The 23,689-nt window shown below is 45.8% G+C and overlaps 1 protein-coding gene across 3 annotated transcripts in view; it reads left to right on the plus strand.

Moving 5' to 3' along the window:
- Positions 1–14,121: 14,121 nt before the first annotated feature.
- The window catches only part of GLDN (gliomedin), a 43,948-nt gene continuing 34,380 nt past the window's right edge, over positions 14,122–23,689 (plus strand). Inside the window, exon 1 of one of the 3 annotated variants that reach the window (XM_061595753.1) lies at positions 14,122–14,694. In XM_061595753.1, the coding sequence (XP_061451737.1) occupies positions 14,320–14,694 (375 nt within the window). In that variant the 5' untranslated portion in view covers positions 14,122–14,319. The remainder of the gene's footprint in view (positions 14,695–23,689) is intronic. The other 2 variants (XM_061595752.1, XM_061595754.1) reach the window with 2 other exon arrangements.

The raw sequence follows: 23,689 nt of genomic DNA on the forward strand, positions 1-23,689 counted from the left end.
CACTAGAGAGAGGAGTAAGGTGAGCCTCCTTCACAGGGTTCCAGAGACCAGGCCAAAGCAGTCCCTTTTAAAGCCCAACTTACTGAGCATCACCAGCCTCATATCCACTGTTGCTTGGGTATTCTAAGGACCAAAGCAGTCAGAGCAGTTTTGAAAGGTTCCATCCACCATCTTGATCCAAATCGGCATCCAATTGTATCTAAATACAGATGAAAACCTGCTCCTTGCTCTCAGAAACCATCATGCAAAATTTGGTTTTGACTATCTTAAGAGGGATCCAAATGCATAGCAAACAAGCAAAAAAAGGTTCCAAAATATAAAGTAGACTCTCTGAATCTCCGCTCTCTGTCTCTCTGTGTATGTGCGTGCAGGAACTGCTGTTCCAACCGCCCCCCCTTCTCAACTGGGGATGCAAAATGGCAGATGCCAGAGGAGGTCTGCTGCTATTGCCACCGCTGCTTATGTCCACAACCCCCTGCACTCAACAGGAAAAAGAGTCAAAAAGCCATTTTCCCACCCCAGAAACTGTTGGAGAATTTCCCTCCCCTCCCAAAGAATATCCAGTGAAGTAGTCCCCCCGCCTCAACACACCCCAGTTTTGTTGCCCTTGAATAGGATAGAGAATTTTGGGAGACTATTTTCTCAAAGCGTCTCAGGATCAGGCCACTGGATGACATTGCGGCAGTTATGCAATTCACTCTGTGCTCCCTTCCATGGGTTGGAACCAGATGAACAGCCCAATCCTAACCATGTCTTCTTGAAAGTAAATCCTCCTTCATTCAGTAGGGCTTATTCCCTAGGGGTTAGGATTGCAACCCTACAGAGCAATCCAACTCATGGGAAGCTGGCAGAAGGGGTGGCGGCGGCAGAGGAGCTGTCGAGAAGCTCTGAAGCCTCCATTTGCCATTCAGAAGCTGCTGGGCTAGCTAAACACCAGCTCAGCCAGGAGCTGCATGCACAAATGGAAAAGAAAAGGGCGGTTCTCACGAATAACCCTACTGGGTAAGAGCTCCCCGTTGACTTCCATTACAATTCTTTTCTTAGACCGACCTTTTTCTCGGTGTGACTTTGGTCTGGATCAGGACCCTCAGGAGTGCTCCCGAAGGGGAGCTGGATGTTGCATAAGCCCTCCCTTGGCTCCTCCTTCAACACGCCCCCAGAACGCCCCATTTTGGGGCCTTCCACCAGCTTCCACGGGGGTGGTCTTCCCTGGCAGACCCCTTGCTGAGCTGGCAAGGTCCCAGCTCCGCCACAGCAGAGGGGCTTCTGCTAGCAGAGCCAGGCCTCTGACAGCTCAGCTGGGGGCCTGCCATATGTAACTCCCCTCAGCCCGGCATAAAGACAAGTTGGATTGCACCTCCAGTGGCAAACATGTCCCATTGATTTAAGAGGGCCCTAACTCCAACTAGGCTTGCCTGGATCCAACTCCTTTAATTCAGTCTCTACATTTCAACACCTTGTGCTTTTTAGAACACTCAGCTTCTGCCAAGATGCTTGTAAAGTGACTTGGTGACCAAGTATGCCTGTAATATTTTGGGTGGCTGGGAAACAACTGAGTCTGCACTAAAATAAAGCAAAAGTTAACTTCCGCAAAAAGAAGTAAAACGCCAAGAAAAGCCAGTAGGGACAAACTTCCCAGAAATGTGGCATTTTATGTAAGACTTCTTGAAATTCTCCAGCCATTTGGCAAGCCATGTTGAACAGCAGAAGCCCAAAAAAGATGCTTCTTTTCTCCTGCCAAAAAACAACAACAGAAGACATCTTAGGTACCATCTCAATGCCAAGCTCCTTTAGACCTCTTTTTAAACAGTGGGTATTTCTTTGAGGATCCAAATCAACAGCCTTGGAAATACACTGTTATAAGATTAAAACATCCCTTTTTAGAACTGAGAAAAAGGAGATACTTTACAGGGGCTCTAAACTCAAGAATCAAGATTTGGTTGGTGTATATAGAATTCAGGCATAATCCCCAGGCCACAAAGTCTTATGATTCTAAGGCAAAGGTAGCCAATGTGGTGCCCTTTGGATGTTGTTGGACTCAAACTTCCATCAGCCCAGCCTGTAAGGTCAATGGTCAAGGATTATGGGAGATGGAGTCCAACCACATCTGGAGGCCACCACGTTGGCAACTCTTGTTCTAAGGTATAATCAAATAGGAATCAGAGAGAGGCACAGAACTTTCTTGAAGTTGAAACCTAACGTGTGTTAATATTCGGATTGCTTCGATGCACATTTGTAACGAACATTTCCTAAGAGCAGCAAGTTGCTAAATTATCCATATGTTTTTCCTCTCAGGGTAATCAGTATCTTAACAAAGATGGAATTGCAGGCATCACTGCATCTATTGAAAGCCCCAAGTTAGGACCCCAAATTAGTGGTCTTCATTGTTATGAATGGTACTCTTGCCCTATTCACATCAATTACACTCCCTCCTGCCAAACTCCTTGAGTTGGGAAAGATATTGACAAAACAGTATAGCAGGAAGGATTAAATCTTTGTGCCACAATTCTGATCCAATTCAGAGGACCCATGCTGCTACTAGTTTTCTTCAAAAGTTAAAATTTAAAAGTTCAAGAAAGATGGAATCACACTTTGCTCATCATGTGTAGCGTGGCCCGTGTTTTGTTTTGATGCCCATCTGTTAAAGAACGAATCCTTGTTCACTATAATTTCTGGGCCAAACTATCCAACCAGGTTCCCCAGTCATATGGAATCTCCATTTGCAAGCACCATACAGCTTACTGAAAGTAGGTGTCTCTTTTCAAATGTGTTGCTGAACATAGGGATGGCCAGGGGCATGGGTAGAAGGTCTGGTCTTGCTCCCCTTTCATCTGCTTAGTCTTTATTTGTGTAGGACATTGGAGAAGAGCCCTGTAGCGTTTTGGGGAAGTATTAGGCTGGCGGCAGAACTGTGTCTCTTTGACCAACTCCACACTTTGTGATGCTCTTGCAGATGGAAAACAGACTTAAGGAGAAGGAGAAAGCAAGAGAACTGAAACTATAGTCCTCAAATGACATGCAATGGGATCGTTCCACGTGAAGAGAAGAAAACTGTAGCAAATTGCATCACTTGAAAGCTTCAAGTTACTAGTCCTCGTTATTATGAAGAGGACACATGCTACAAATACACACAGTTATCTCTAAGTCCTTTCTGAATTGCTGGAAAACCTTTAAAAGAATAATGCCACTATGGTTTAACTCCTGATTTTAGTGCAATGTTAATACTACTGCTATTTATGTAGAGCTAGACGGCAAATGTGAACCTGCACAAGTTTTAATATTCTCCTCAGAACCCTTTCTCCTGGGTGCCCACACAGTCTCAGCAGTGATGTGGCTAGGTCATGATAGAGATAAGGCCTTTTCAGTGATGGCACTCAGCTTTGGAGCACCCTTTTAGAGGAAGCCTCACTGACACCAAGACTGTTTCCAAACAACCTGTTGTTTGAACATTCATCCTGATTTATTTGCACAAAGCTTGTGGGGAGTTAGTCAACATCGGCTATTTACTGAGCATTCATTCTGTTTTGGTGGCAGGGAGGTTAGAGGACATTGTGTCAAGCAATTGTTATTCCACACTTTCCAGCGCATTTTCCTGACACTTTCCTTAGCACAAAAAGTTTTTTTTTGGGGGGGGGGGGAGAGGAATGGCTTTGTTGTGCAAGAGTGCCAAATCAATTAAATTAAATGCACAACCTTAATTTGTTGGTATGCGATTGAGTCCCACCCCAAAATAGTGACATCCTGGAAGCACCCCAAGTTTAATGTCTCTTCAGCATCAGGTGAAAAATTTATTTGCCCAAGCTTTTTAGATAAGTGAGCTATTGTTCTTTATCCCTGTTGCTATGTTGTTATTACTGCTGTCCTTCTGTTTTAGTCTTATTGATTGTTTTATATATTTTATTTTTCACTATACACCTATATAGAGAAAGAGCCCACATTTCCAACCCATAGAAGATGATTTACATGTTTTTTCTAAACAAAAGTCCATACCCCCCCCATGCTACGAAGTTATATCATCTACTACTAGGGGCTGCAACCTGCTTGCTCTACTCTGCTCCTCTCACCCACCCTGCTTGCCCAAACCATCACCTCATCCCTTAGAGCTTGCCAAAAGCCTTTTATGACCCTCCCCTCTGCTTCTCATATGCAAAGGAGAACGGCAGGGAGCACTGAAAAACGTTTAGAACTTGTGCTGCCACCACTGCCCGAAAAATTAGGATGAAAAGTTGATTCAGCAGGAGGAGGAGCACAGGAAGCAGAAAGGCAGCCAGCAGCGGCAGCTGGCCTGGGGATCAGCAGCTTCAAGAGCACATCTCCAGGCTGGTTGGCCTTCCTTCCTCTTTCCTACACTGCTCTTCCTGCTGGACGGTTTCTTTAATCTAGACGCCCATGCAGCAGCAGAAGCAGTGGGTCCCCAAGCTGGCCAGGGAGGAGGAAGATGCCCAGTAGTGGCACTGGCTCGCCTGGAGATCCGGATCCTGGAGGTAAGGCACAGGGTTGGCAGGCTGAAGAGCCAGTAGAGATGGTGGGCTGCTGTGATCTGTCCTGGCTGTCCCCTTGTGGCTTGCTGGGGCCACCCAACCACCACTTCTCATTACACTGTAGTTCACAGCACCACCTGCCTGTGGCAAAGTGAACTGTAACATGATGACATTTTACAGTTTTTGTATCATGGTAGATAATACATTTGCCTAAGGATGCCAACACTGAGCAATTCATTTGGTTGCTGACTGGTGATATTGTGAACTACAGCTTGATGACAGATTTTTGAGAGCTGCTGGGCCAGTGGAGGAAGGACACGGAGATGGAGGCAGGCAGGCAGGCATGTGTATAGGGAGGGGGATTGGCTTTGGTGACCTGTAAAGGGAGGGAGTGGCTTTGGCAAGGGGTCAAGAGAGTGGTGGGTGGCAAGGGAGGGTTGGTGGGGGATAGAAGACAGGGTTGGCAAGCGAAGCGAGGGCACAGCCCCTAGTATCCACATTGTTGTTATGTGCCTTCAAGTCGACTACGACTTATGGCGACCCTATGAATCAGCGACCTCCAATAGCATCTGTCGGGAACCACCCTGTTCAGATCTTGTAAATTCATGTCTCTGGCTTCCTTTATGGAATCAATTCATCTCTTGTTTGGCCTTCCTCTTTTTCTACTTCCTTCTGTTTTCCCAGCATTATTGTCTTTCCTAGTGAATCCTGTCTTCTCATGTGTCCAAAGTATGATAACCTCAGTTTCATCATTTTAGCTTCTAGTGACAGTTCTGGTTTAATTTGTTCTAACACCCAATTATTTGTCATTTTTGCAGTCCATGGTATCCGCAAAGCTCTCCTCCAACACCACGTTTCAAATGAGTTGATTTTTCTCCTATCCGTACACTAAATATTCCAAACAAATAAAATAAATGAAACTCTAGAAAACATCTTTCTAGGACTCTGAAGCTGTAATTGTAAATCTAGCCACAAGGTAATAAACCCAGTTGAATACTTTTGGACTTTCCTCTGAGTAAACATGCTTAGGAATGTGCTTTGAATGTATTCTTAATTACTGACTGTAGCTGTGGCCTGTGTCTGAGGGGAGTGGCAGATTCTATCAAGAGTGCTCCCCTGCTCCACCCTTTCTCCCCAGAAATATCTGACAGCTGACTCCTTCTTGCCATTTTCAAGCCTGCAGAGAGGTGAAAACTTCCTGCTATGAAAAGAACAGACCACACTGCCAGGGTTCCAAAGACGAGGCAGATCACTCTTACTATAATAACATGAAAAAAGCAGCCAGTGTGATTCAGCACCAGAACTTTGTTTCAAGCAGCGTCCTATTTCCCATCTCCTTCTGTATCCACATGTCGAAGGATATTCACCAGAAAAATATCATCAATATTTTAATGTTATTTTTATTGCAAACAGCAGAAAAAAGGAACATCAGCCGACATGAACAATCATAATAATCCATCAATGGACAATTATTATGGCTACTGCCGGACGGATGAACTGTTTTGATTGCAACATTGTGATTTTAGGTAATATTTTAAACGTTAAATAATTTCATTGTTTCACCGTACATTATTTCACTTGAACATTTGTAAACTGCCCTGGGACCCTAATTGGATGAAGGGTGGTCTACAATATGAATCTGCCAGTCCGCAAAGATCAGTTGCCCGTAGCTGTCTTGCATACGTCACTGCTCTCCGAAAGCTTTTTCAGGAACTCTGAGAAAGGGCTGTAGCTCACACCAAAGCATCTGCTTTGCATGCATGAGATCCCAGGTTCAAATCCCGGCATCTCCAGTGAGGACTGGAAAAGGCTCCTGTCTGATGTCTTGGAGGGTTTGTCTGGACAACACTGAGCTAGTTGAACCAATGGTCTGATATAGCATAAAGCAACTTTTTATGTTCCTAACTCCCTGCCTCAAGAGCTCATATTTGCTGCCTCTTGGCTTAAATTCTGCCAGCAGTTGAAGACTTCTCTTCTCCCAGCAAGCCTTTGGTTCTGCAGCTGCTTAAGACATTGTTCTGTTTTGCTGTGGCTCTTTTTGCTGCTCCAGTTTGATTAAACAGGGTACAAATATCTAGACAGATAGAATGTTGGAGAGAGGGAGCTTCTGTAATTTAGGTGTTGAGAGCAGCGTGTTTTCATGTTCTGATTAGATATGGCAGTTTTGTCTGTCTGGGACAAGAGTGAATAGCTGGCAAGCATTATCTGTGATGGGTGCAAATGCTTAAGATAGCTCTAGTTCCCTTTTCTATAAGGATCTGCTGTCCTTTGCTTTTAGTGGTTAACAGGGGACACAAAACAGATTATTTGAATTCAGTGGTTCTGCATGTTTTAATTTGCCACCAAAGGAGTCACAGCACCTTTTGGGGCTACAAGGGTCACGTTTCTGTTACATCATTTCCTGCCTCCCCATGCTATTTAGGAACACAGGTTCTCCAGGGTTTCAGACAGGAGACATTCTCAGTCCTACTCGGAGATGCCAAGAATTGAACCTGAGGCTTTCAGAATGGAGGGTGGCCAAGACCACACCATACATGTATTCCACTATTATCAGTCATGGCTGCTCCCAAAGAATCCTGGGAAGTGTAGTTTGTGAAGGGTGCTGAGAGATGCTAGGAGATCCCTCACAGAGCTGTCATTCTAAAATAAAAAGGGATTGCAAAGAGCTCCAAAAGGACCTCTCCAAACTGAGTCAACAGGCGGTAAAATGGCAAATGCAATTCAACGTAACCAAGTGTTAAGTTATGCATATTGGAACAAAATGTCTTAATTTCACATATACGCTCGTGGCATTTGTACTGGTGGTGAGGGACCAGGAATGAGACCTTGGGGTCATAGTGGATAGCTTGATGAAGATGCTGACCCAGGGTGTGGCAGCTATGAAAAAGGCGGATTCCATGCTAGGAATCATTAGGACAGAGCAATCCAATGCAACTGTTGTGCTAGCAAAAACTCACTGTGTGACAGACTGCACAGTCTATTTTGCAGTCAGCAACCTGCTTATTCCTTCTCTTGCACAACAATACTCGCGCTATAAAATATTTCACCAGCAGAACTAGTATACCGCTAATTAACTTTGCCTTAGCACTACATTGGATACAACCTGTTTTTTTTTTTAAAAAAAAGATGTTGAAATATGAACTGGTATATAAATTACCAAATATCTGTCGGCTATTTTAGGAAACAGATACTGGCGCAATAGGCCCTCGGTTTGATCCAGCAGAGCCCTTCTTATGTCACTATGTGGCTTTTTTAAAAAAAAGTAATCATTGTTACTGGCTAAATCTTGTTACTTACACATTGTTACTTACGCTGCTGCAGATGCTCAAGAACAATGTTGCTGCAGATGCTAGCATCATAGCCCCATTTTACACCATTATATTTTTCATGCTAGGACTGGTGTCCCCACTGATACAACCATCCCTAAGTTCTGATTTGTGCAGTAGGGCTCCAGACCAGCCTGCAAGTCATCTACAATGCAAATAGTTTGCAGGTCACAACCAGCATGAACTAATGAAATTACTAGCGGATGTAGCAAACTCATATCAATTGCCTTGATTTAATTTTCTGGCCAATCACTTTAATCTGTTGGTTTGGATCATGAATGAGCTGTTAGAATAACACTCTTTAGTTCTGTTTGATTCATTCATTTGAATCATGTTGTTTGGTTCAGTGTGATTGCTCCCTCTGGGCCACTTCTTCTGTCTGATTCATCTTTCCCTTTACAAACAAAGGTTTGATTGTATGAAGGAATTCTGTGGAAGTTTCTGGGAAAAGTGTCTCTTTGCTGCCAGTGAGCTGATCTCTCCCCCCCCCCCATTTAACCATCTCTTCATCATGCCACCATTCTTTGTGTTTTCCTGGCATTTGAGCTACTGAATAACCCTTCTGCTTAGTGCTGGAAACTGATCCAAGGAACTGCTGGATTCTATTTTTTGTCTCAAATAAAATAAAATTGGGGAACAGCCAATGTTGGTTTTTATTTGTCTTGCCAGGCCTCGATGTAACTGGAAATCTGTTTTGTACCTAGCATGATCTAACCTGGCATTTTGCAGTGCAGCATGTTCCTATATATGGTTCACTGTAGGGATGGCCAAATCTATCAATTTGGGTTTCTTATTTTGCCAGTCTTAAGCACAGTTCTCCACATTTTCACATCAGTTTGTGATTTTTTTTAAAAAAGAAAATCCATCAGCATTTTAGTGCAAATTTCTTCTATTATACACATTCCTGTATGCAATTTTGCCTAATAGACACTTTTGCAAAGCAGTGTTCCTTAATTCATTTTTGTGTTATTTTCAATATATGCATTTTAATGCACCATCCCCCCCAAGAGATCAATTTTTGTACCTATTACTCGGCTGGAGAACTGCACTGCAAGATTCAGAGTGGCACAAATTATGAAGGATGTCTGTGTTGCATTTTGCATATTGTTTCAAAAAATGTGAATTAGATAGTGTTGCCCTTAAATGCACTGGGCTGCTAACTGTGCACTTGGTGTAATGCTATGCATGTTTACTCTGAAGTAAGCCTACATCATGTTCAAGGAAGCATGCATAGGACTGCAGCCTTAATCCCATTAACTGCAATGAGACTTGTGGATCAACAGTTGTTTAGCCCTACTTATAGACTGAGCCTGGATGTTATACCTCTGAATGCCAGCTGCTGGGATGCCACAGCATGGAAAGCCTTCGTGGCTCTCCTTGTGGCTTCCCAGAGGCATTTGTGTGGCCACTGTGGGAAACATGATGTGGAACTAGATGAAACTGCTGCAGTCACTCCCTTAGATGTCTCATACTTTGTTTCTTGAGCATCCTGATTCGAATGCCTGATGCTTTTACAATTCCGGGAACTCAGAGAAAACAGGGATGCTTATGGGTAGTTCTCACTTATCCTGATAAACACAAGTAATTTATGGTTTGCTTACATGCTGGGGTATGAGAACATTTCCAGCTTTCGCCAAACTGGTGCTCTCCAAAGGGTTTGGACCACAACTCCCATGGGGCCCAGGCAGCATATCCATGGGAGATGTGGTCCAAGCCATTTGGAGCGCACCAGACCAGCGAACACAGAGAAGCTTTCACACTCCAGCACTTAAGCAAACCGTTAAGTTACTTATGTTTATCAGGATATGTGAGAACTACCCATAAGTATCTCTGTTTTCTGTGAGTTCCAGGAATTGTACTAGCATTAGACATTTAAATCAGGGGTCTTGAGAAACAATGCATTTAGAACCCTACTTTGACTTTCAAAATGGTACGTTAAAGTAGGCTCCATGAAAAACATAGCGTGCAATTCTATAATCACATAACCAAATACTTTCCTAAAAAGACACTCGCAGCAAGATGCATAGAGCGCAACATGAGCACAGCAAGCTTAAAATGGGGGGGGGGACCGGATCTGGTTGATGGGCTGGAGCCTTACCTCCCCCCTCCATGGGCACACTTTGATAGGTGGCTGGCGTTGCCCACCTGTCCGTCTCACCTGACATCATGATGATAGAAACTCAAAGGAGTTTGCTCTCAGTGTCCATTAGCTGATCAGCATTGGGAACTTCCTAGCACAGCTTATCCCAGCCATGTCTTTACTTGTCTCACACCCAACGTGACGCATGACATCCTAGCTATGCAAAAATAAGGTTTCTATACCCACTCCTCCGTCCTGGCAAGCGAGAGGCATTATCGCAGAACGAGGACACATTCTGGCCAGGTAAAAACCCTCAAGAAGGGTGTACAGCAGGGCCAGTGAAAGACACGGCTTGCAGAAGGGGAAAGGTCTAGTGAGGACACTGAGGGCCAGATTAAGAGTGATACAAAAGCTTGCTTTTGGCCGCCCAGCCTGAGGCTTTCCACCCCTTTTAAAAGAGAATGCAGCTCAATGTCAATGGAGAAAGAACAGGTTTAGCTATGCCTGCCAGCCATGGCGGCTTGACTCCACGTTCAATGGCCACCAGGGATGGTGTAGAATATTCGCAAAATTGGATTTGGTATCGAATTCTGGGATAATCTGCAAGTCTGTCTCATTGCTGAACAGGCTTCCACTCTTTGCGTGCATTGGCGACTGTTAGAGACACCGATTTTTAAAAATCCGTGGTGAGAATTACGTAATTGTTTATGTAATTACTTTTGTAATCTACTGCTGCCGTATACATTATATAAAGATACAGCAGCATAAGGAATAACGGAGGCAATTATGCAATTTTTTGGAAAAAAACAACAAAAAAAGGGAAAACCAGGAATTGCGAAAACTAGTGGAACACAGTTTATAGCGAAGAAGAGCTGGCAGCCCATTTGGTGAATTGAAAATCTGAAAGGAATCAGATAGCGAACCCCATCTGCATATACATCTGAATACCAGATGCTGAAAAGAAATGACAAAAACAACTCAACGACAAGCAAAGTTATAAAAAACCATGGCTGGTGCCTTGGAATGTTGGTTCTATGAAAATAATCTGTTCTCTGCTCCTTATAATACTCCTAGTAAATAATGAAAAATAACAACACATTTGAAAAGCCCAGATCTCCCACAAGGTTGCACAGATGGAGAACTTAGCGGTAATATTTCCCTCCTGCTACGCTCCACATGGTGGTTCGCCATGAAGATGTTTACTTTAATCTCCCAATTTGCTTTGAAATGGGTAATAAAAGATGGGAAAGAAAATCATCATCAACTACACCGTTTTGTGATTAAATGCAAAGCTGTACTTAAGGCTTGCTTATGACCTATGGTGATCTTAGCTGGCAACAATGATGGGTGTTTAATGTATTTATTATAGCTATGTTATCATTTGTTTTGTATTTGTGTAGTAGCCTGTCTTAGGCATTCTTTCAGGGTCTCGTATTGTTTGCAAGATTATCTCCAGTGTTGTCTGGTCGCCATTGGGACTGGTAGGGTGAACGGCCAGAAGATCAACAGTAGGTGGGACCCAAGCCAATGACAGGCAGGTCCAACTAATTCTAGCTTTGTCTCCATCCTCCTCCTGCTGAGTTCTACAAGGGGCAACATTGAGACAAAGGAGGAAGCAGACAGGCAGTGCCACCCCTTGGACTGGCTGCAAGTGAGTAGACAAGCAGGTGGGGGCTGGCCAAGGGCAGACTGAAGTTGGGGGGACAGTGCCTCCATTTGCACTAATAGATGAGCACCCACTGGTTATGGCCACAAACAAAATAGAATTCAGGGAGTGACATTTTCAAATCAAGAGGTGACTGGTTATGCCAAGTAGATATACTGTAACTGATCCCTCCAATAATCTGAAAGGCCCATTCATAAAGGTCAAATTCACACCAGACATTTAAACCACTTTTAACAGTCATGGCTTTCCGCACAGAATTGACCAGAACTAGAATTCCCTGCACCCTTAACCAATTACAGTTCCCAGGATTCTTTGGGGGAAGCCATGACTGTTAAAAGTGGTATAAGAGTGCTCTAATTGTATCTGGAGATGGTCACATCCACACCATACATTTTCTTGCAGCCAGCTCAAATGGAAAGACCTCAGTTCCTTGTTCCTAACTGCCTAGTTTGTTGCTGGATCAATGTTTTATCACGTTTTTGAAAACAGCGAAATCTTATGCATGTTTACTCAGAAGGAAGTAACTCCAACTGAGTTTAATGGGACTTACTCCCAAGTATGTGTGCATAGGATTGCAACCTTAAATTAGTATTGAGATATATTGATTTGACTATTTGACACGGTGACTTCTTTTAAACTTTGCACATTCCAGGGGAAAAATCTTGCCTGTTTCTTTTTCATATTTCAACCAATATGTATTGTTAAGACCTGCAGGTCTATACCATACATTTAAAGCACATGATCCCCCCCCCCAAGAATCCTGGCAACTGTAGTTTGTTAAGGGTGCTGCATAATTGGAGCTCTGTGAGGGGAAAACCACAGTCCCCAGGATTCTTTGAGGGAGGTCTTGTGCTTTAAACGTGTGTTGGATGTGCTTTACATATATGTTGTAGATCTGCCTGGTCACCTTATGTAGCTTATGCGTAAAACAACAGCTTGTTCTCATTTGTAAATAGCGTCTTCTAACACTGAACTTGTCAAGGATTATCAATACCTCGGCACAATCATTAACCAAAATGGAGACAACAGTCAAGAAATCAGAAGAAGGCTAGGACTGGGGAGGGCAGCTACATGAGAACTAGAAAAGGTCCTCAAATGCAAAGATGTATCACTGAACACCAAAGTCAGGATCATTCAAGACCACGGTATTCCCGATCTCTATGCATGGATGTGAAAGTTGGACAGTGAAAAAAGTGGAAAAGAGAAAAATCAACTCATCTGAAATGCGGTGTTGGAGGAGAGCTTTGCACATACCATGGACAAATAATTGGATGTTAGAACAAATTAAACCAGAACTATCACCCTGGATGACTACAGCTGATTATCCCAGCCATTTTACAGAATGTGCAGAGGTTGGGCACACAAATGATCCTGCCCCTCCTTCGACTGATGTGTATCAAGTCTAAAAGGAGCTTCATGGGTAGTGAATGCACCTAAGTTAGGTGACCCTGTCCTCCTCTCTCTGCTCCTGGAAAGCCGAAAAAAGCAACAGTCAAACTGCATGTATAATAAGTGTATGCGCACTGCAGTTGGATGCCTCCTTACTGCCACCCCTCAACCTCATATAACAACCCTGTGCAGGATGTTCAATGAACATCCGCTCCAGACATCCGCGCATTCAGCTGTCTGATGTAATCAATGTTATAAGCGCTCAGGCTCTGAATGCGCAATTTGAAAAAGGAGGCTGTGATTCCTCTGTGCTAGGGCAGGGGGAAGCCTGTGCCCCCTCCCCTCAGATGTCAGTGGACTCCAACTCTCATCAGCCCCAGGCAGTATGGCCAATGGGCAGCGGCAATGGGAGTTGCAGGCCAGCCACATCTGGAGGGCGCCAGCCGTCCTACCTTTGCTCAGGGGTGGTGCCAAGGGAAGGGGGCAAGCGCCCCCCCAACAAGGAGCTCGCCCCCTCACCTAGTATGTTTTGCCCACCTAGAAATATACTCTCCCCCTCCTGTGCCCCCCATTTTTTTTCTGATGGGGCTTCTGTCCTCATTCTCTGCATGCATTCTACCTTGCTCAATTTCCTTTGAAAGATGAGGGGATTGCAAGATCCTTAAAATACTCTTTAGGGGCACGGGCCCATGTTGACACAACTCTGCAGAGCTTAATTCAAATGTATATAGGTGTGAATTTAAGCCGGCTTTTAGAGGGGAAAGCTGCCCTGTAAGCAATGTTCAAAAATAATATTAAAGGAAGGGGGAGATCTGATGCAAAAGGTCCGTGGATATCCCTCTTCCCCAGATCCATTTCCTCTAAGCCAGCTGCTCTCAGACTCCCATCAGGCCTCTCTGTCTCTCTCTGCCCGCTGCCTCCTTTTCCATAGGAATACAGGAAGCCACCTTTCCTGAGTTAGCCCATGCGTCCATTTGGCTCAGTACTGCCTACACTGGCTGGCAGAGGCTCTCCAGGGTTCCAAGCAGGGAGCTTTTCTGGAGACGCCAGGGATTGAACCTGGGGCCTTCTGTATGCAAAGCACGTGGCCTGGACTGCAGCCCTTCCTCGAAGCCTGAGGGGTGACCATATGCTTGGCTGGCCCGGGTCCCAGCCGGCCTCCCGCCCCCTCCCTTTAAGTGCTGGGGCCGCAGCGACCAGGCCAAGGCGCCCGCCATTCCCAGTCATTCCGCCCCATGAGTCCGGCTGTCGGAGGGGGCGAGCGAGCCGCCCTCGGGGCATAAGATCCTCCCCGGTGCAGACCAACATCCCCCGCCGCGCCTCCGCCCCGAGGTCTCGTTTGCCTCGCTCGTCCGTCGGACTGCGCCGGAGCGAGCGATGCAGGGCCACGAAGGTAGCGGCAGAGCGCTGTGCTGCGCGCTGGCCGCCGTCGGGCTGCTGTCTGCGCTCAGCGCTGCGGGAACCGTCTTCCTCCTGGGCCAGTGGCGAGAGCTGAGCGCGGCGCTGCGGGCACTGCAGGAAGAAGCGGCGATCGCGGCGCAGCTGCGCCAGCAGGACGGCCCGCCTAGTGCGCTGCGGCACCTCCTGGAGCCCAGCGCCCCGTTGGGCAGCGGACCCGGAGGAGGGGCAGCTGCGGCGGCGACAACGGCTGGCCGGAACAAGAGGAGCCACCGGCGGCGCGTCCTCGCCAAGGGCCACATCCGCGCGGAGAACGACGACATGCTCATGATGATGACCTACTCCATGGTGCCGGTAGGAGGCGCTCTGATCTAGTCAAGGGGGCAGGGAACCCTAGGCTGCTCCCTAGAACCGGTGTGTGTGTGTATGTGTGTGTGTGTGTGTGTGTGTAGGGGATATCAGCAGGCGACGCTTTTCCTAGCATGACGACCACCTGTTCAGGGCTGCAGATCAGAGGACTCCAGATGGTGGTTCGAAAGTTAGGAAAAGTTGCACTACCTGTTGAAAGGTTAGGCTTGCCTCCTTTAGCCTAACTCAGTCTGCAGAGGCAGGGCTCTTGTGCCTTTTTAAGAGCTTCCCGACCAGCAGAAATCCAATGGGTGCAGCTTCCATCAGAGTGGAAGAAAGCTTCCCCTGTTGGATTTCAGCTGCTGGTAAAGGCACAGGAGTGAGGCCCGTAAAGAAAGATGGGAGAGGAAAGGAAAACCATGAAAATTTATGGAGGGAAAGACTAAAATGGTTAGCTGTGTCAAAGGCTGCTATGCATTTGACAATTGCCCCCTTTTGCTGTCCCTCCATGACCTTGCTGGAGAAAGCTGTACCTGTTGAATTTTGGCCATCCCATTGCAGTTAAAGGCTCTCCCATTAGCTGAAATTCTGGCTTAGGTTGGCCTTAAGCAGCTGGAATATATACACAGACTTGCAGCTAAAGTGTGTATATTGAAGGGCTTTAATAATAATGGTAGGTAGCTGTTGATGATTCTGAATTGTGTGTGATTGTAAAGAGGGTATCAAATATATACATTTTAAAGCCGCATACTTATTGGCTGAGCAGCTCCTGTTTCACTTCCCTGATCCCGCCCTGGCCTTTCAGCCTGCTTCCCTCTCAACATCTGTGGTGTGCAGTAATGTATTGACGAATTCAGAAGTGGAGGGTCCCTCCATGATAGTCACAGCCACACCCGTCCTCCCACTTTTTGCCCTTATGTCCTGCTTGTGAGGCATCTTGTTCCCATAGGAATCAAGATGCTGGGTTGGATAGGCCTTTAGTCTGATCCATCAAGACCCTTGTTACGTTCTTAGAAGGTTGCCCCAGTGCATCTCTGTGACCCTGAACTACTCTGGGCATGCCTCCTTCCAATCATTCTTTGATGGGGGGATAGAGAATTCAACATCTCTCTGCTCCAGGGATGACTTGATCCTCAGGGATTCCAGGTCCTCAGATGTGGCTGCCCATTGTGTTTCTGCATGTCAAACTGCTTGACTTTGCCTCCTTCCATTCAGTCTGCTGGAGAAGGAGATCATTCTGCTGCATCTCTTTTCCTCAAGTGTTAGAACAATTCAATCATGCCTAATGAAGAGATACAGAATAATTTGCCATTCCTGGAGTTAGATGCCTGTTGCATCTCTGTGTGAGTCACTGCTCTGGGTAACTTCCTGCTAATCAAGAGGCAAGCCTAGATCAGCAACTAATACAGAAACGCAACAGGTGTGAGGGGTCCTCTGAAGGCAAGTTGTCCTGTATAACTGCAGGCCCAACTGCATGGTCTTAGTCTTAAAGATTTGATTTTCAGGTGTTTAAGAGCAATTATCAGGAGTGTATGAAGAACCAATTGAGCCTCCACATATAATTACATAGAATCCTAGAGTTGAAAGGTAACTCAAAGTTCATCTAGCCCAGCCCCTTGGGAATGCAGAAAATGCTCCAATACAGCATCCTCAATAGGTAGCAATCCAGTCTCTGCTTCGTTTCTAGAGCAGCAGTGAGAAGCCTCAGGCCTGGGGCCAAATACGGCCCTCCAGGCTTCTTTATCTGGCCCTCGGAACTCTCCCCACGTCATACCCCTCACTGACCCTGCTTTGCACCCCCAGTGGGTTTGAAGTCTACTCATGCCTTCTACTCGTCTGGATAGAGGAGGAGAGAGAGGGGTGTGTGAGTGTGTGTAGAAACTAGCCTACTGTACAGAGGTAAAAATCTAAAGGACAGAATACTAGTTACTCTTTGTACAGACATCATTGCTTACAAATCAGAAAATGGAGTGTTCTAAAGGAGGGCAAATGGGTTCAAGCTCCAAGATGCAAACTAGACTCATTTTTGAAAGAAGGCCACAGGTTGGCCTTAACCGCTAAGGCCGTGGAGGGGAAAAAAAACTCTCTGTTTTCAAATCAGTCATCATAACGATTGGCTACAATGCTCCTTCTCATCCAAACATATGCGCTGGAGTAAACTCCCAGCACCTCTCCGTTGTTGTGACTTGCAGTGTTGTGGCTGGGAGCAGGGTGTTCTGTGCACTCCATCCTAACCCCTTATTTGCCGCTGCAAACCTTCATGACTTTATAGGCATGAGAGCTTGGGTAGTCGACGGGGTGCCATCCAGATGTTGTTGGACTCCAGTTCCCATCAGCCCCGGCTGGCATGGTCAAAGGTCAGGGATGATGGGAGTTGTAGGCCAGCAACGTCTGGAGGGCATCATGTTGGCGACCCTCACATTAGAGCAGCCTTTCCCAGCCAGTGTGCCTCCAGATGCTGTTGGACCACAACTCCCATCAGCCTCAGCCAGCATTGCCAATGGTCAGGAAAGATGGGAATTGTGGTCCAACAACATCTGGAGGCACACTGGTTGGGAAAGGCTGCATTAGAGGTTATGGCCTGTAGTTTTCACAAACAGCAAGACACCCTGTTCAGGCAGTCATATTCCCATGAGGATGAGAAAAGGAGGGACAGACTTGCTGACCCTGCTGCCCTCAGTGTGTCTTCTTCTGGCCCTGTCTTCAATCCTAACACTCATTGGAGGGGGAAGGTCTAAAGCAGAGAGTTTTAGGAACATAGGAAGGTGTCTTAGACTGCATCAGAGCATTTGTCCACCTAGCTCAGTATTGTCTGCACCAGGCTTGGGGAACCTTTGACCCTCCAGATGTTGCTGAACTACAACTCCCATCATCCCTGGCCACTGGCTATGCAGAAGACATTGAGGGCAGCAGGGTCAGCGTGTTTGTCCTTCCTCTTCCCATCCTCATGGGAATATGCCTGTCTGAACAGTGCTTGCTGTTTGTGAAAACTATAAGCCGTAGCTTCTAACGAGGGAGTCGCCAACATAGTACCCTCTACAACTACAACTCCCATTATCCCTGGCCATTGGCTCCGCTTGTTGGGGCTGGCTGGAGTTGTAATTCAGCAACATCTGGAGGGCCAAAGGTTCCTCACAGCTGGTCTGCACTGACTGGCAGCAGCTGCTCTGGATTTCAGACAGGGAGCCTGTCTCAGTCCCATCCCGTAGATGCCGGGGATTGAACCTGGGACCTTCTGCTCTACTACTGTGCCACAGCCTCATCTACCTGATTTAGAACTCTGATCATGCAGGTTTCTAAAAAGTCATGCACACACATACAGTGGGCTCCCCACTTCAGACCTCCCCCCTGCAATATATGGAGGCATTACTGCAGTATACCTTGGATGTAAGAAGGGCTTCTAAAAATGGGCCTCTGGAGAGGGAATTTTCCAAAATGCATTGGGCTGACAATAAACTCCATTTCTAGCACCTGAAGTTCTTTTTTCTTCCTTCTCTCTCTCTCTGTCTCTCTCTCTCTCTCTCTCTCTCTTTTCCAGCTAGTGATGCCATCACAATTTTGTGGTTGTTTTCTTGTTCCACAACCCCAACACACTGGAGGGAAATGAAGGCCTGAACTGGGGACGGGATTGAAAAATTCACGTCACTAGAGACCCCTGTCAGTCTGATTCACTTAAAAAACTGGTGAAATCTCTTCTTCTGCACAACCCTTGAAAATGGAAATGGAGAACCTGTGGCCCTCCAGATGTTATTGGACTCCAACTCCCATCAGCCCTAGCCTGCATGGCCTGTGGTCATGGATGATGGAAAGTGGAGTCCAGCAACATCTGGAGGCAATGCAGGCTGGTGGCTCTGATGTCAGTGGGGCAATGAATCCGAGTTTTAGTCTGAACTGTCAAGGAGCTGTCCAAGGTGCTTCACCCAGTCAAGGCTGGTGGCTCCGATGTCAGTGGGGCAGTGAATCCATTCCACGTTTTAGTCTGAACTTTCAAAGAGCTGTCCAAAGTGCACTAAACCCGGAGCAGATTCATTGCCTCACTGACATTGGAGGCACCAGCCTCCACTATCTGAAGGGCCATCGGCTCCCCATCCCCAATTTAAAAGCTACTGAGCATTCTGCTCTCCTTTGCATCCAAACCCAGTACATAAGATCCCTGATGTTTGCCTTTGGGAAACATTTTGTGTCCCTGCCTTTGGACGGGCTTGAGAAAAGAATGGAACATTAGCAAGCTTTATTCAGTTTGGAACATTAGCAAGCTCTGTTCAATGGAATAATAAAAATAGGGTTGATGAACACGGAATTTTGGCTGTACATCAAAGTCCCCATCTTACATTCCAGGCAGTGCTTTTCACTTCACTGATAATGCGTAATTTATTACAGATTTGGGCCATCCCCAAAGCCAATAGCCACACCAGACTATCACGAATGCGCTCCAGATTCCTTGCTCCCTTTTTATTTTATTTTATTTTTTAATTTCCACTCTTTTGTTCGTGAAGACTGGAGACTGATTGCCTGCTCTTTGTAGAGCTTCTTCATCAAAGTGTTTTGTCAACTGGTGCAATCACAGTGAGAGTCTATTGAGAGACCGAAAAGAGAGTGGGGGGGGGGATTTGCCCTACAGCATATTTTGACACAAAATAATGTACTGAGGAACAACAAAATGGCCATTAATTTTTGTGGTTGTTACTGTCAGACTGGGACCTGGGAGACCAGGGTTCAAGTCTCCACTTGGCCAGGAAGCTCTCTGGGTGATCTTGGGCCAGTCACGCTCTCCCAGCCTAACCTACCTCACAGGGTTGTTGTGAGGGTAAAAACCAGAAGGGGGAGAACCGTGTTTGTACTCCACCTTCGACAGCTGCCTCGTGCTTCTTGTAACGCCGTCCTAAACACAAAACTAAGGACTTCAGTTCTACAAAAGTAGCATCCATCTGACTGTTTTCTCAGTACGCGTAGCTGTTGCTGACACATCCCCAATCCGCACATCAGAGATGGGAAACCTGTGGCCCTGCAGATGTCGCTGGACTATAGCTCCTACCATCCATGACCATTGAGTCATGCCGGCTGGGGTTGATGGGGGTTAGAATCCAACAACATCTGGAGAGTCACAAGTTTGCCCAGCAGTACTTCAGATTGGAGCGTTTACCACCGAAAGATGGGTTGTATATCCAATGTTGGTCCTCCTCAGAGCAGACCCAATGAAATTAATGGACACCACTCACTTAAGCCCCATTGTTTCCATGGGTCCATTCTGAGCAGGACTTCATTGGATACAACTCTATGAGACAAACTGGCGAAGGAGAAGACCCATTAGCAGCATATTCATTCCCACAAACTGCCCGGCTTTTCACGTTCAACAAAAAGGATATGCATGACAAGTCCTTAGCACTGAGGACCAGTTATATGAGCGATGAAAAGCAGCCTCTTCACTTTCATTCATTTTCAGTTAAGAGTTCAGATTCTAGCTAAGGCAGAACTCAAAAAGATTTTTTTTTGCACCTATCTAGGGAGGCATCCCTCCAATAGCAGAAGCAAGATAGAGAACCCCTGCTCTGTGAATATCTATGCACATGAGGAGTCACCCTCAGGTCCCCACAAAAATGGGGACATGATACAAGGGAGGTTTCACAGCCATATTTCCTCAAAACTGAAGCCTACTGGCTTTGATTTCTTCTTCCTGCTTGAAAAATCAGAGGCACACTGAGAAAGTTCTCTGTTTTTCTAAAAAAATTAATAACAACCCCCAAATATGACGAGAAATGCGTACTTTGAGAGGAAATATGTTGAAGGAATGTGTGTTTTGAGAGACCGTATGCTGAGGGAGGGAAGGCATTCTGAATGAAAACCTTGTTAGAAAATAGATGTTTGGAAAGAAAATTTGTTTTGAGCAATGATTTAAATAAGGATTAAAATGCATGTGGTTTGTGCGGCTTTTTTTAAAAAATGAAGGCTAATGTGGAAACAGGCCAGAACGGCTTTATGGATGAACACATACAAAAGGGGACAAGGAATAAACTGATTTGATTTTTTTTAAATAATCATTATACACTGACAAATAAATCAATGTATTGGTGTGTGCTTTGTCCTGTTCAGGTCCAACAATGAAAGGCAAGGATCCCCAGAGCACAGGATAGCCCCGTTTAAAGATGGCCACCCAGTCTCCTTCCGCCCCTTTGCCCAGGCATGCAGGCACAGAGAGAGGTTTGCTTCCTTCCCTTTCTCACCAGGATCAACACAGGAAAACAGGGAGCTGCTTCATACTGACTCAGAGCACTGTTGTGGCTCCCCACCAACTGGCATGCACAGATATATTGCATCTGATCCTGGAGGTGGCATAGAGCCGTTATACGAGTAGCCATTTGTGGCCATGAAGTTGCCTACATTCTTTTTTAAAGCCACTTGAGTTGCTGGGCTCTGTGGATTTGAGCCTTTGAGGCTCGAGGCTGCCTTTAGTTATTTAATCAGTTTTCTTTCTCACAATATGCTGTGATCTGAAGAACTATTCAGATGCTAGAACGATAGGTAGCGGTGTTTTCCCCCCCTTCGCGAGAAGTTTATGTCCGAGTCACACATCCTGCGTGCTGCCAGTAGTGACACCTGTGACGCCCTTCCCTGGTTCTCCCTGTCAGGTTCCCACCTGCTTGTGTCTACTGCCTTTCACTAGGCACCACCAGGGATACCACCAGTCCGGACCGTCCTTTATATGGTTTCTCACTCTGCTCTAGCACAGATCTCACTAGATCCCCCTGCTAGGAAGCACCACCAGTCACGTCCTATAACCAATACTTCCAGAGACTTTGCCTGAGTCTCTCTCTAGCTGGTTACTTTTGTGACTGCGTGCTTATGCTGTTCCCAACCCCCTTGTATCTTTATAGATAACGCATACAACTCTGGGTTGCTCTGGATACTTGAATTGTTATTAATCCTCCCTTCACCGCTGCCACCATTAGATACTGTTTCTGTTCAGCCTTGGTAATTACCTTGCCCTCCCTTCTGGTCTGTATATCCCCCAGCCAAGGATCAGGCCTTTGGTAAACCAAATAAGTATTTATTAAATATCAGAAATAACAAGATTAGTTTTAGAATGTTTCACAAGCGTATGTTTTCATCTATTCCTGTTTTGTACTTGACTTATTATTAATCAGAACTCCAACTCCCTCTTTCTCCACACTCCCAACATCCACCACCAAACACCTTCTTCTCCACCCTACTGACATCCACCTCGATTCAACTGTCATTCTTCCATTTATACTCCCAGCCATTCAAACGCTCAGCCAATCATCCAGCATTCTACTGCTCATGTACTCCCCCCTCCTCTTTCACTCCACTTACCATATGTCTTCTATATAAACAGCACTTACCATATTTACCCTACAAGCAAAAACATCACAGTTCCCCCCCCTCAAAAATAGCAGCAAAGTATTATTCCTGCTCTAGGATTCATACGACGCGTTAACAATAAAAAACAAGTCTCTTTGGGGAAAATGTCTTTTTTGCACCCACGTCTGGGTCACGTCACTGCAGTCCTGGCCACCTGCCTTGAAAGTCCATTGGCCAATACATTGTCCTTGCGTCACTGTAAATCTTCGTCCCCACACGTATGGGCGCAACTTGCTCAGTCCCCACACGACCGCTAGGCACTCCTTTTGGACCGACGAATAATTCTTCTCCCTCGATGTCAGCTTGCGACTAAGATATGCCACTGGATGTCTGGTGCGTCCTCTCTCTTGTAGTAAGACAACTCCCAGCGCTAGGTCCGACGCATCCGTAGCCACGATGAATGGTTTCTCGTAATCTGGTGCTATTAATACAGGCCCTTGGCACAAGGCTTGCTTCAGAAGGTCAAAAGCCTTTTGACATTCATCCATCCACGCCACACGCTCAGCACACTTTTTCCTTGTTAGCTTATGCAAGGGGGTTGCGATTTCCCCAAAATGTTTAAAAAATTTACGGTAAAAACCAGCCACACCTAAAAATGCCCTAACTTGTTTCTTAGTTAAGGGGATGGGCCATGATTGTATTGCCTCAACTTTGCTCCATAAGGGGGTTATTTTCCCACTCCCCACCTTATGTCCTAAATAGATCACTTCATTCAACCCAAACTGGCATTTCTTGGCTTTTATTGTTAGCCCTGCTTTCTTAAATGCCTCTAATACTGCTGTCAGGTGTTGGACATGCTCAGGCACCGACTTGCTGAAAATGGCCACATCATCTATATAGGCCACTGCGAAATCTGACATGCCTCGCAACACAGTATTAATTAGTCTCTGAAAAGAACTTGATGAGTTCCTTAGTCCCATGGGTAAAGTCACAAACTCATATAACCCATCTGGTGTGCTGAAGGCAGTTTTGGCTCTGGATTGCTCATCTAATTCCATCTGCCAAAATCCTTTACACAGATCTATGGTAGAGATAATGGTTGCTGGATGGTAAGTAGTTGTCTTTAAATGTTTTAGACCACAACGCTTCCACATATATTGCATCACTTCTCCCATGAATACACTGCCTTGATCCGTCAACACTTCATGAGGGAAACCCAGTCTCATAAAGATTTTTAATAAAGCCTCTGCCACTACAGGGGCTTCCACGGATCTTAGTGCTTCAGCATCTGGGTATCTGGTGGCAAAATCCACCACCACCACTAGATATTTCTTGCCATGCCTTGTGGGTTTGGAAAAAGGGCCCACCAAATCTATTCCCACTCTATAAAAGGGTTGTCCTATTATAGGAAGGGCTTCAATTGTGCTTTTGTCTTTACTCCACTTTTCCCCACCTTTTGGCATATGTCACAAGATAAACAATATTGTTTTACGTCTTTAGAAATATTTGGCCAATAATAGTGTGCAGCCAATCTTTTCTTGGTCTTCTTTATTCCAAGATGCCCTGCACATGGGACATCATGGGCTACCTCTAGCAATCTGGCTCTGTATTTGCTAGGTACCATCAATTGTTTCACTGGTTCACATTCATTCTCTCTCTCAGCAGGCATCCACAGTCTATATAA

Source organism: Rhineura floridana, chromosome 14 (genome assembly GCF_030035675.1).
Source record: "Rhineura floridana isolate rRhiFlo1 chromosome 14, rRhiFlo1.hap2, whole genome shotgun sequence".
Classification (NCBI taxonomy): Eukaryota; Metazoa; Chordata; class Lepidosauria; order Squamata; family Rhineuridae; genus Rhineura; species Rhineura floridana.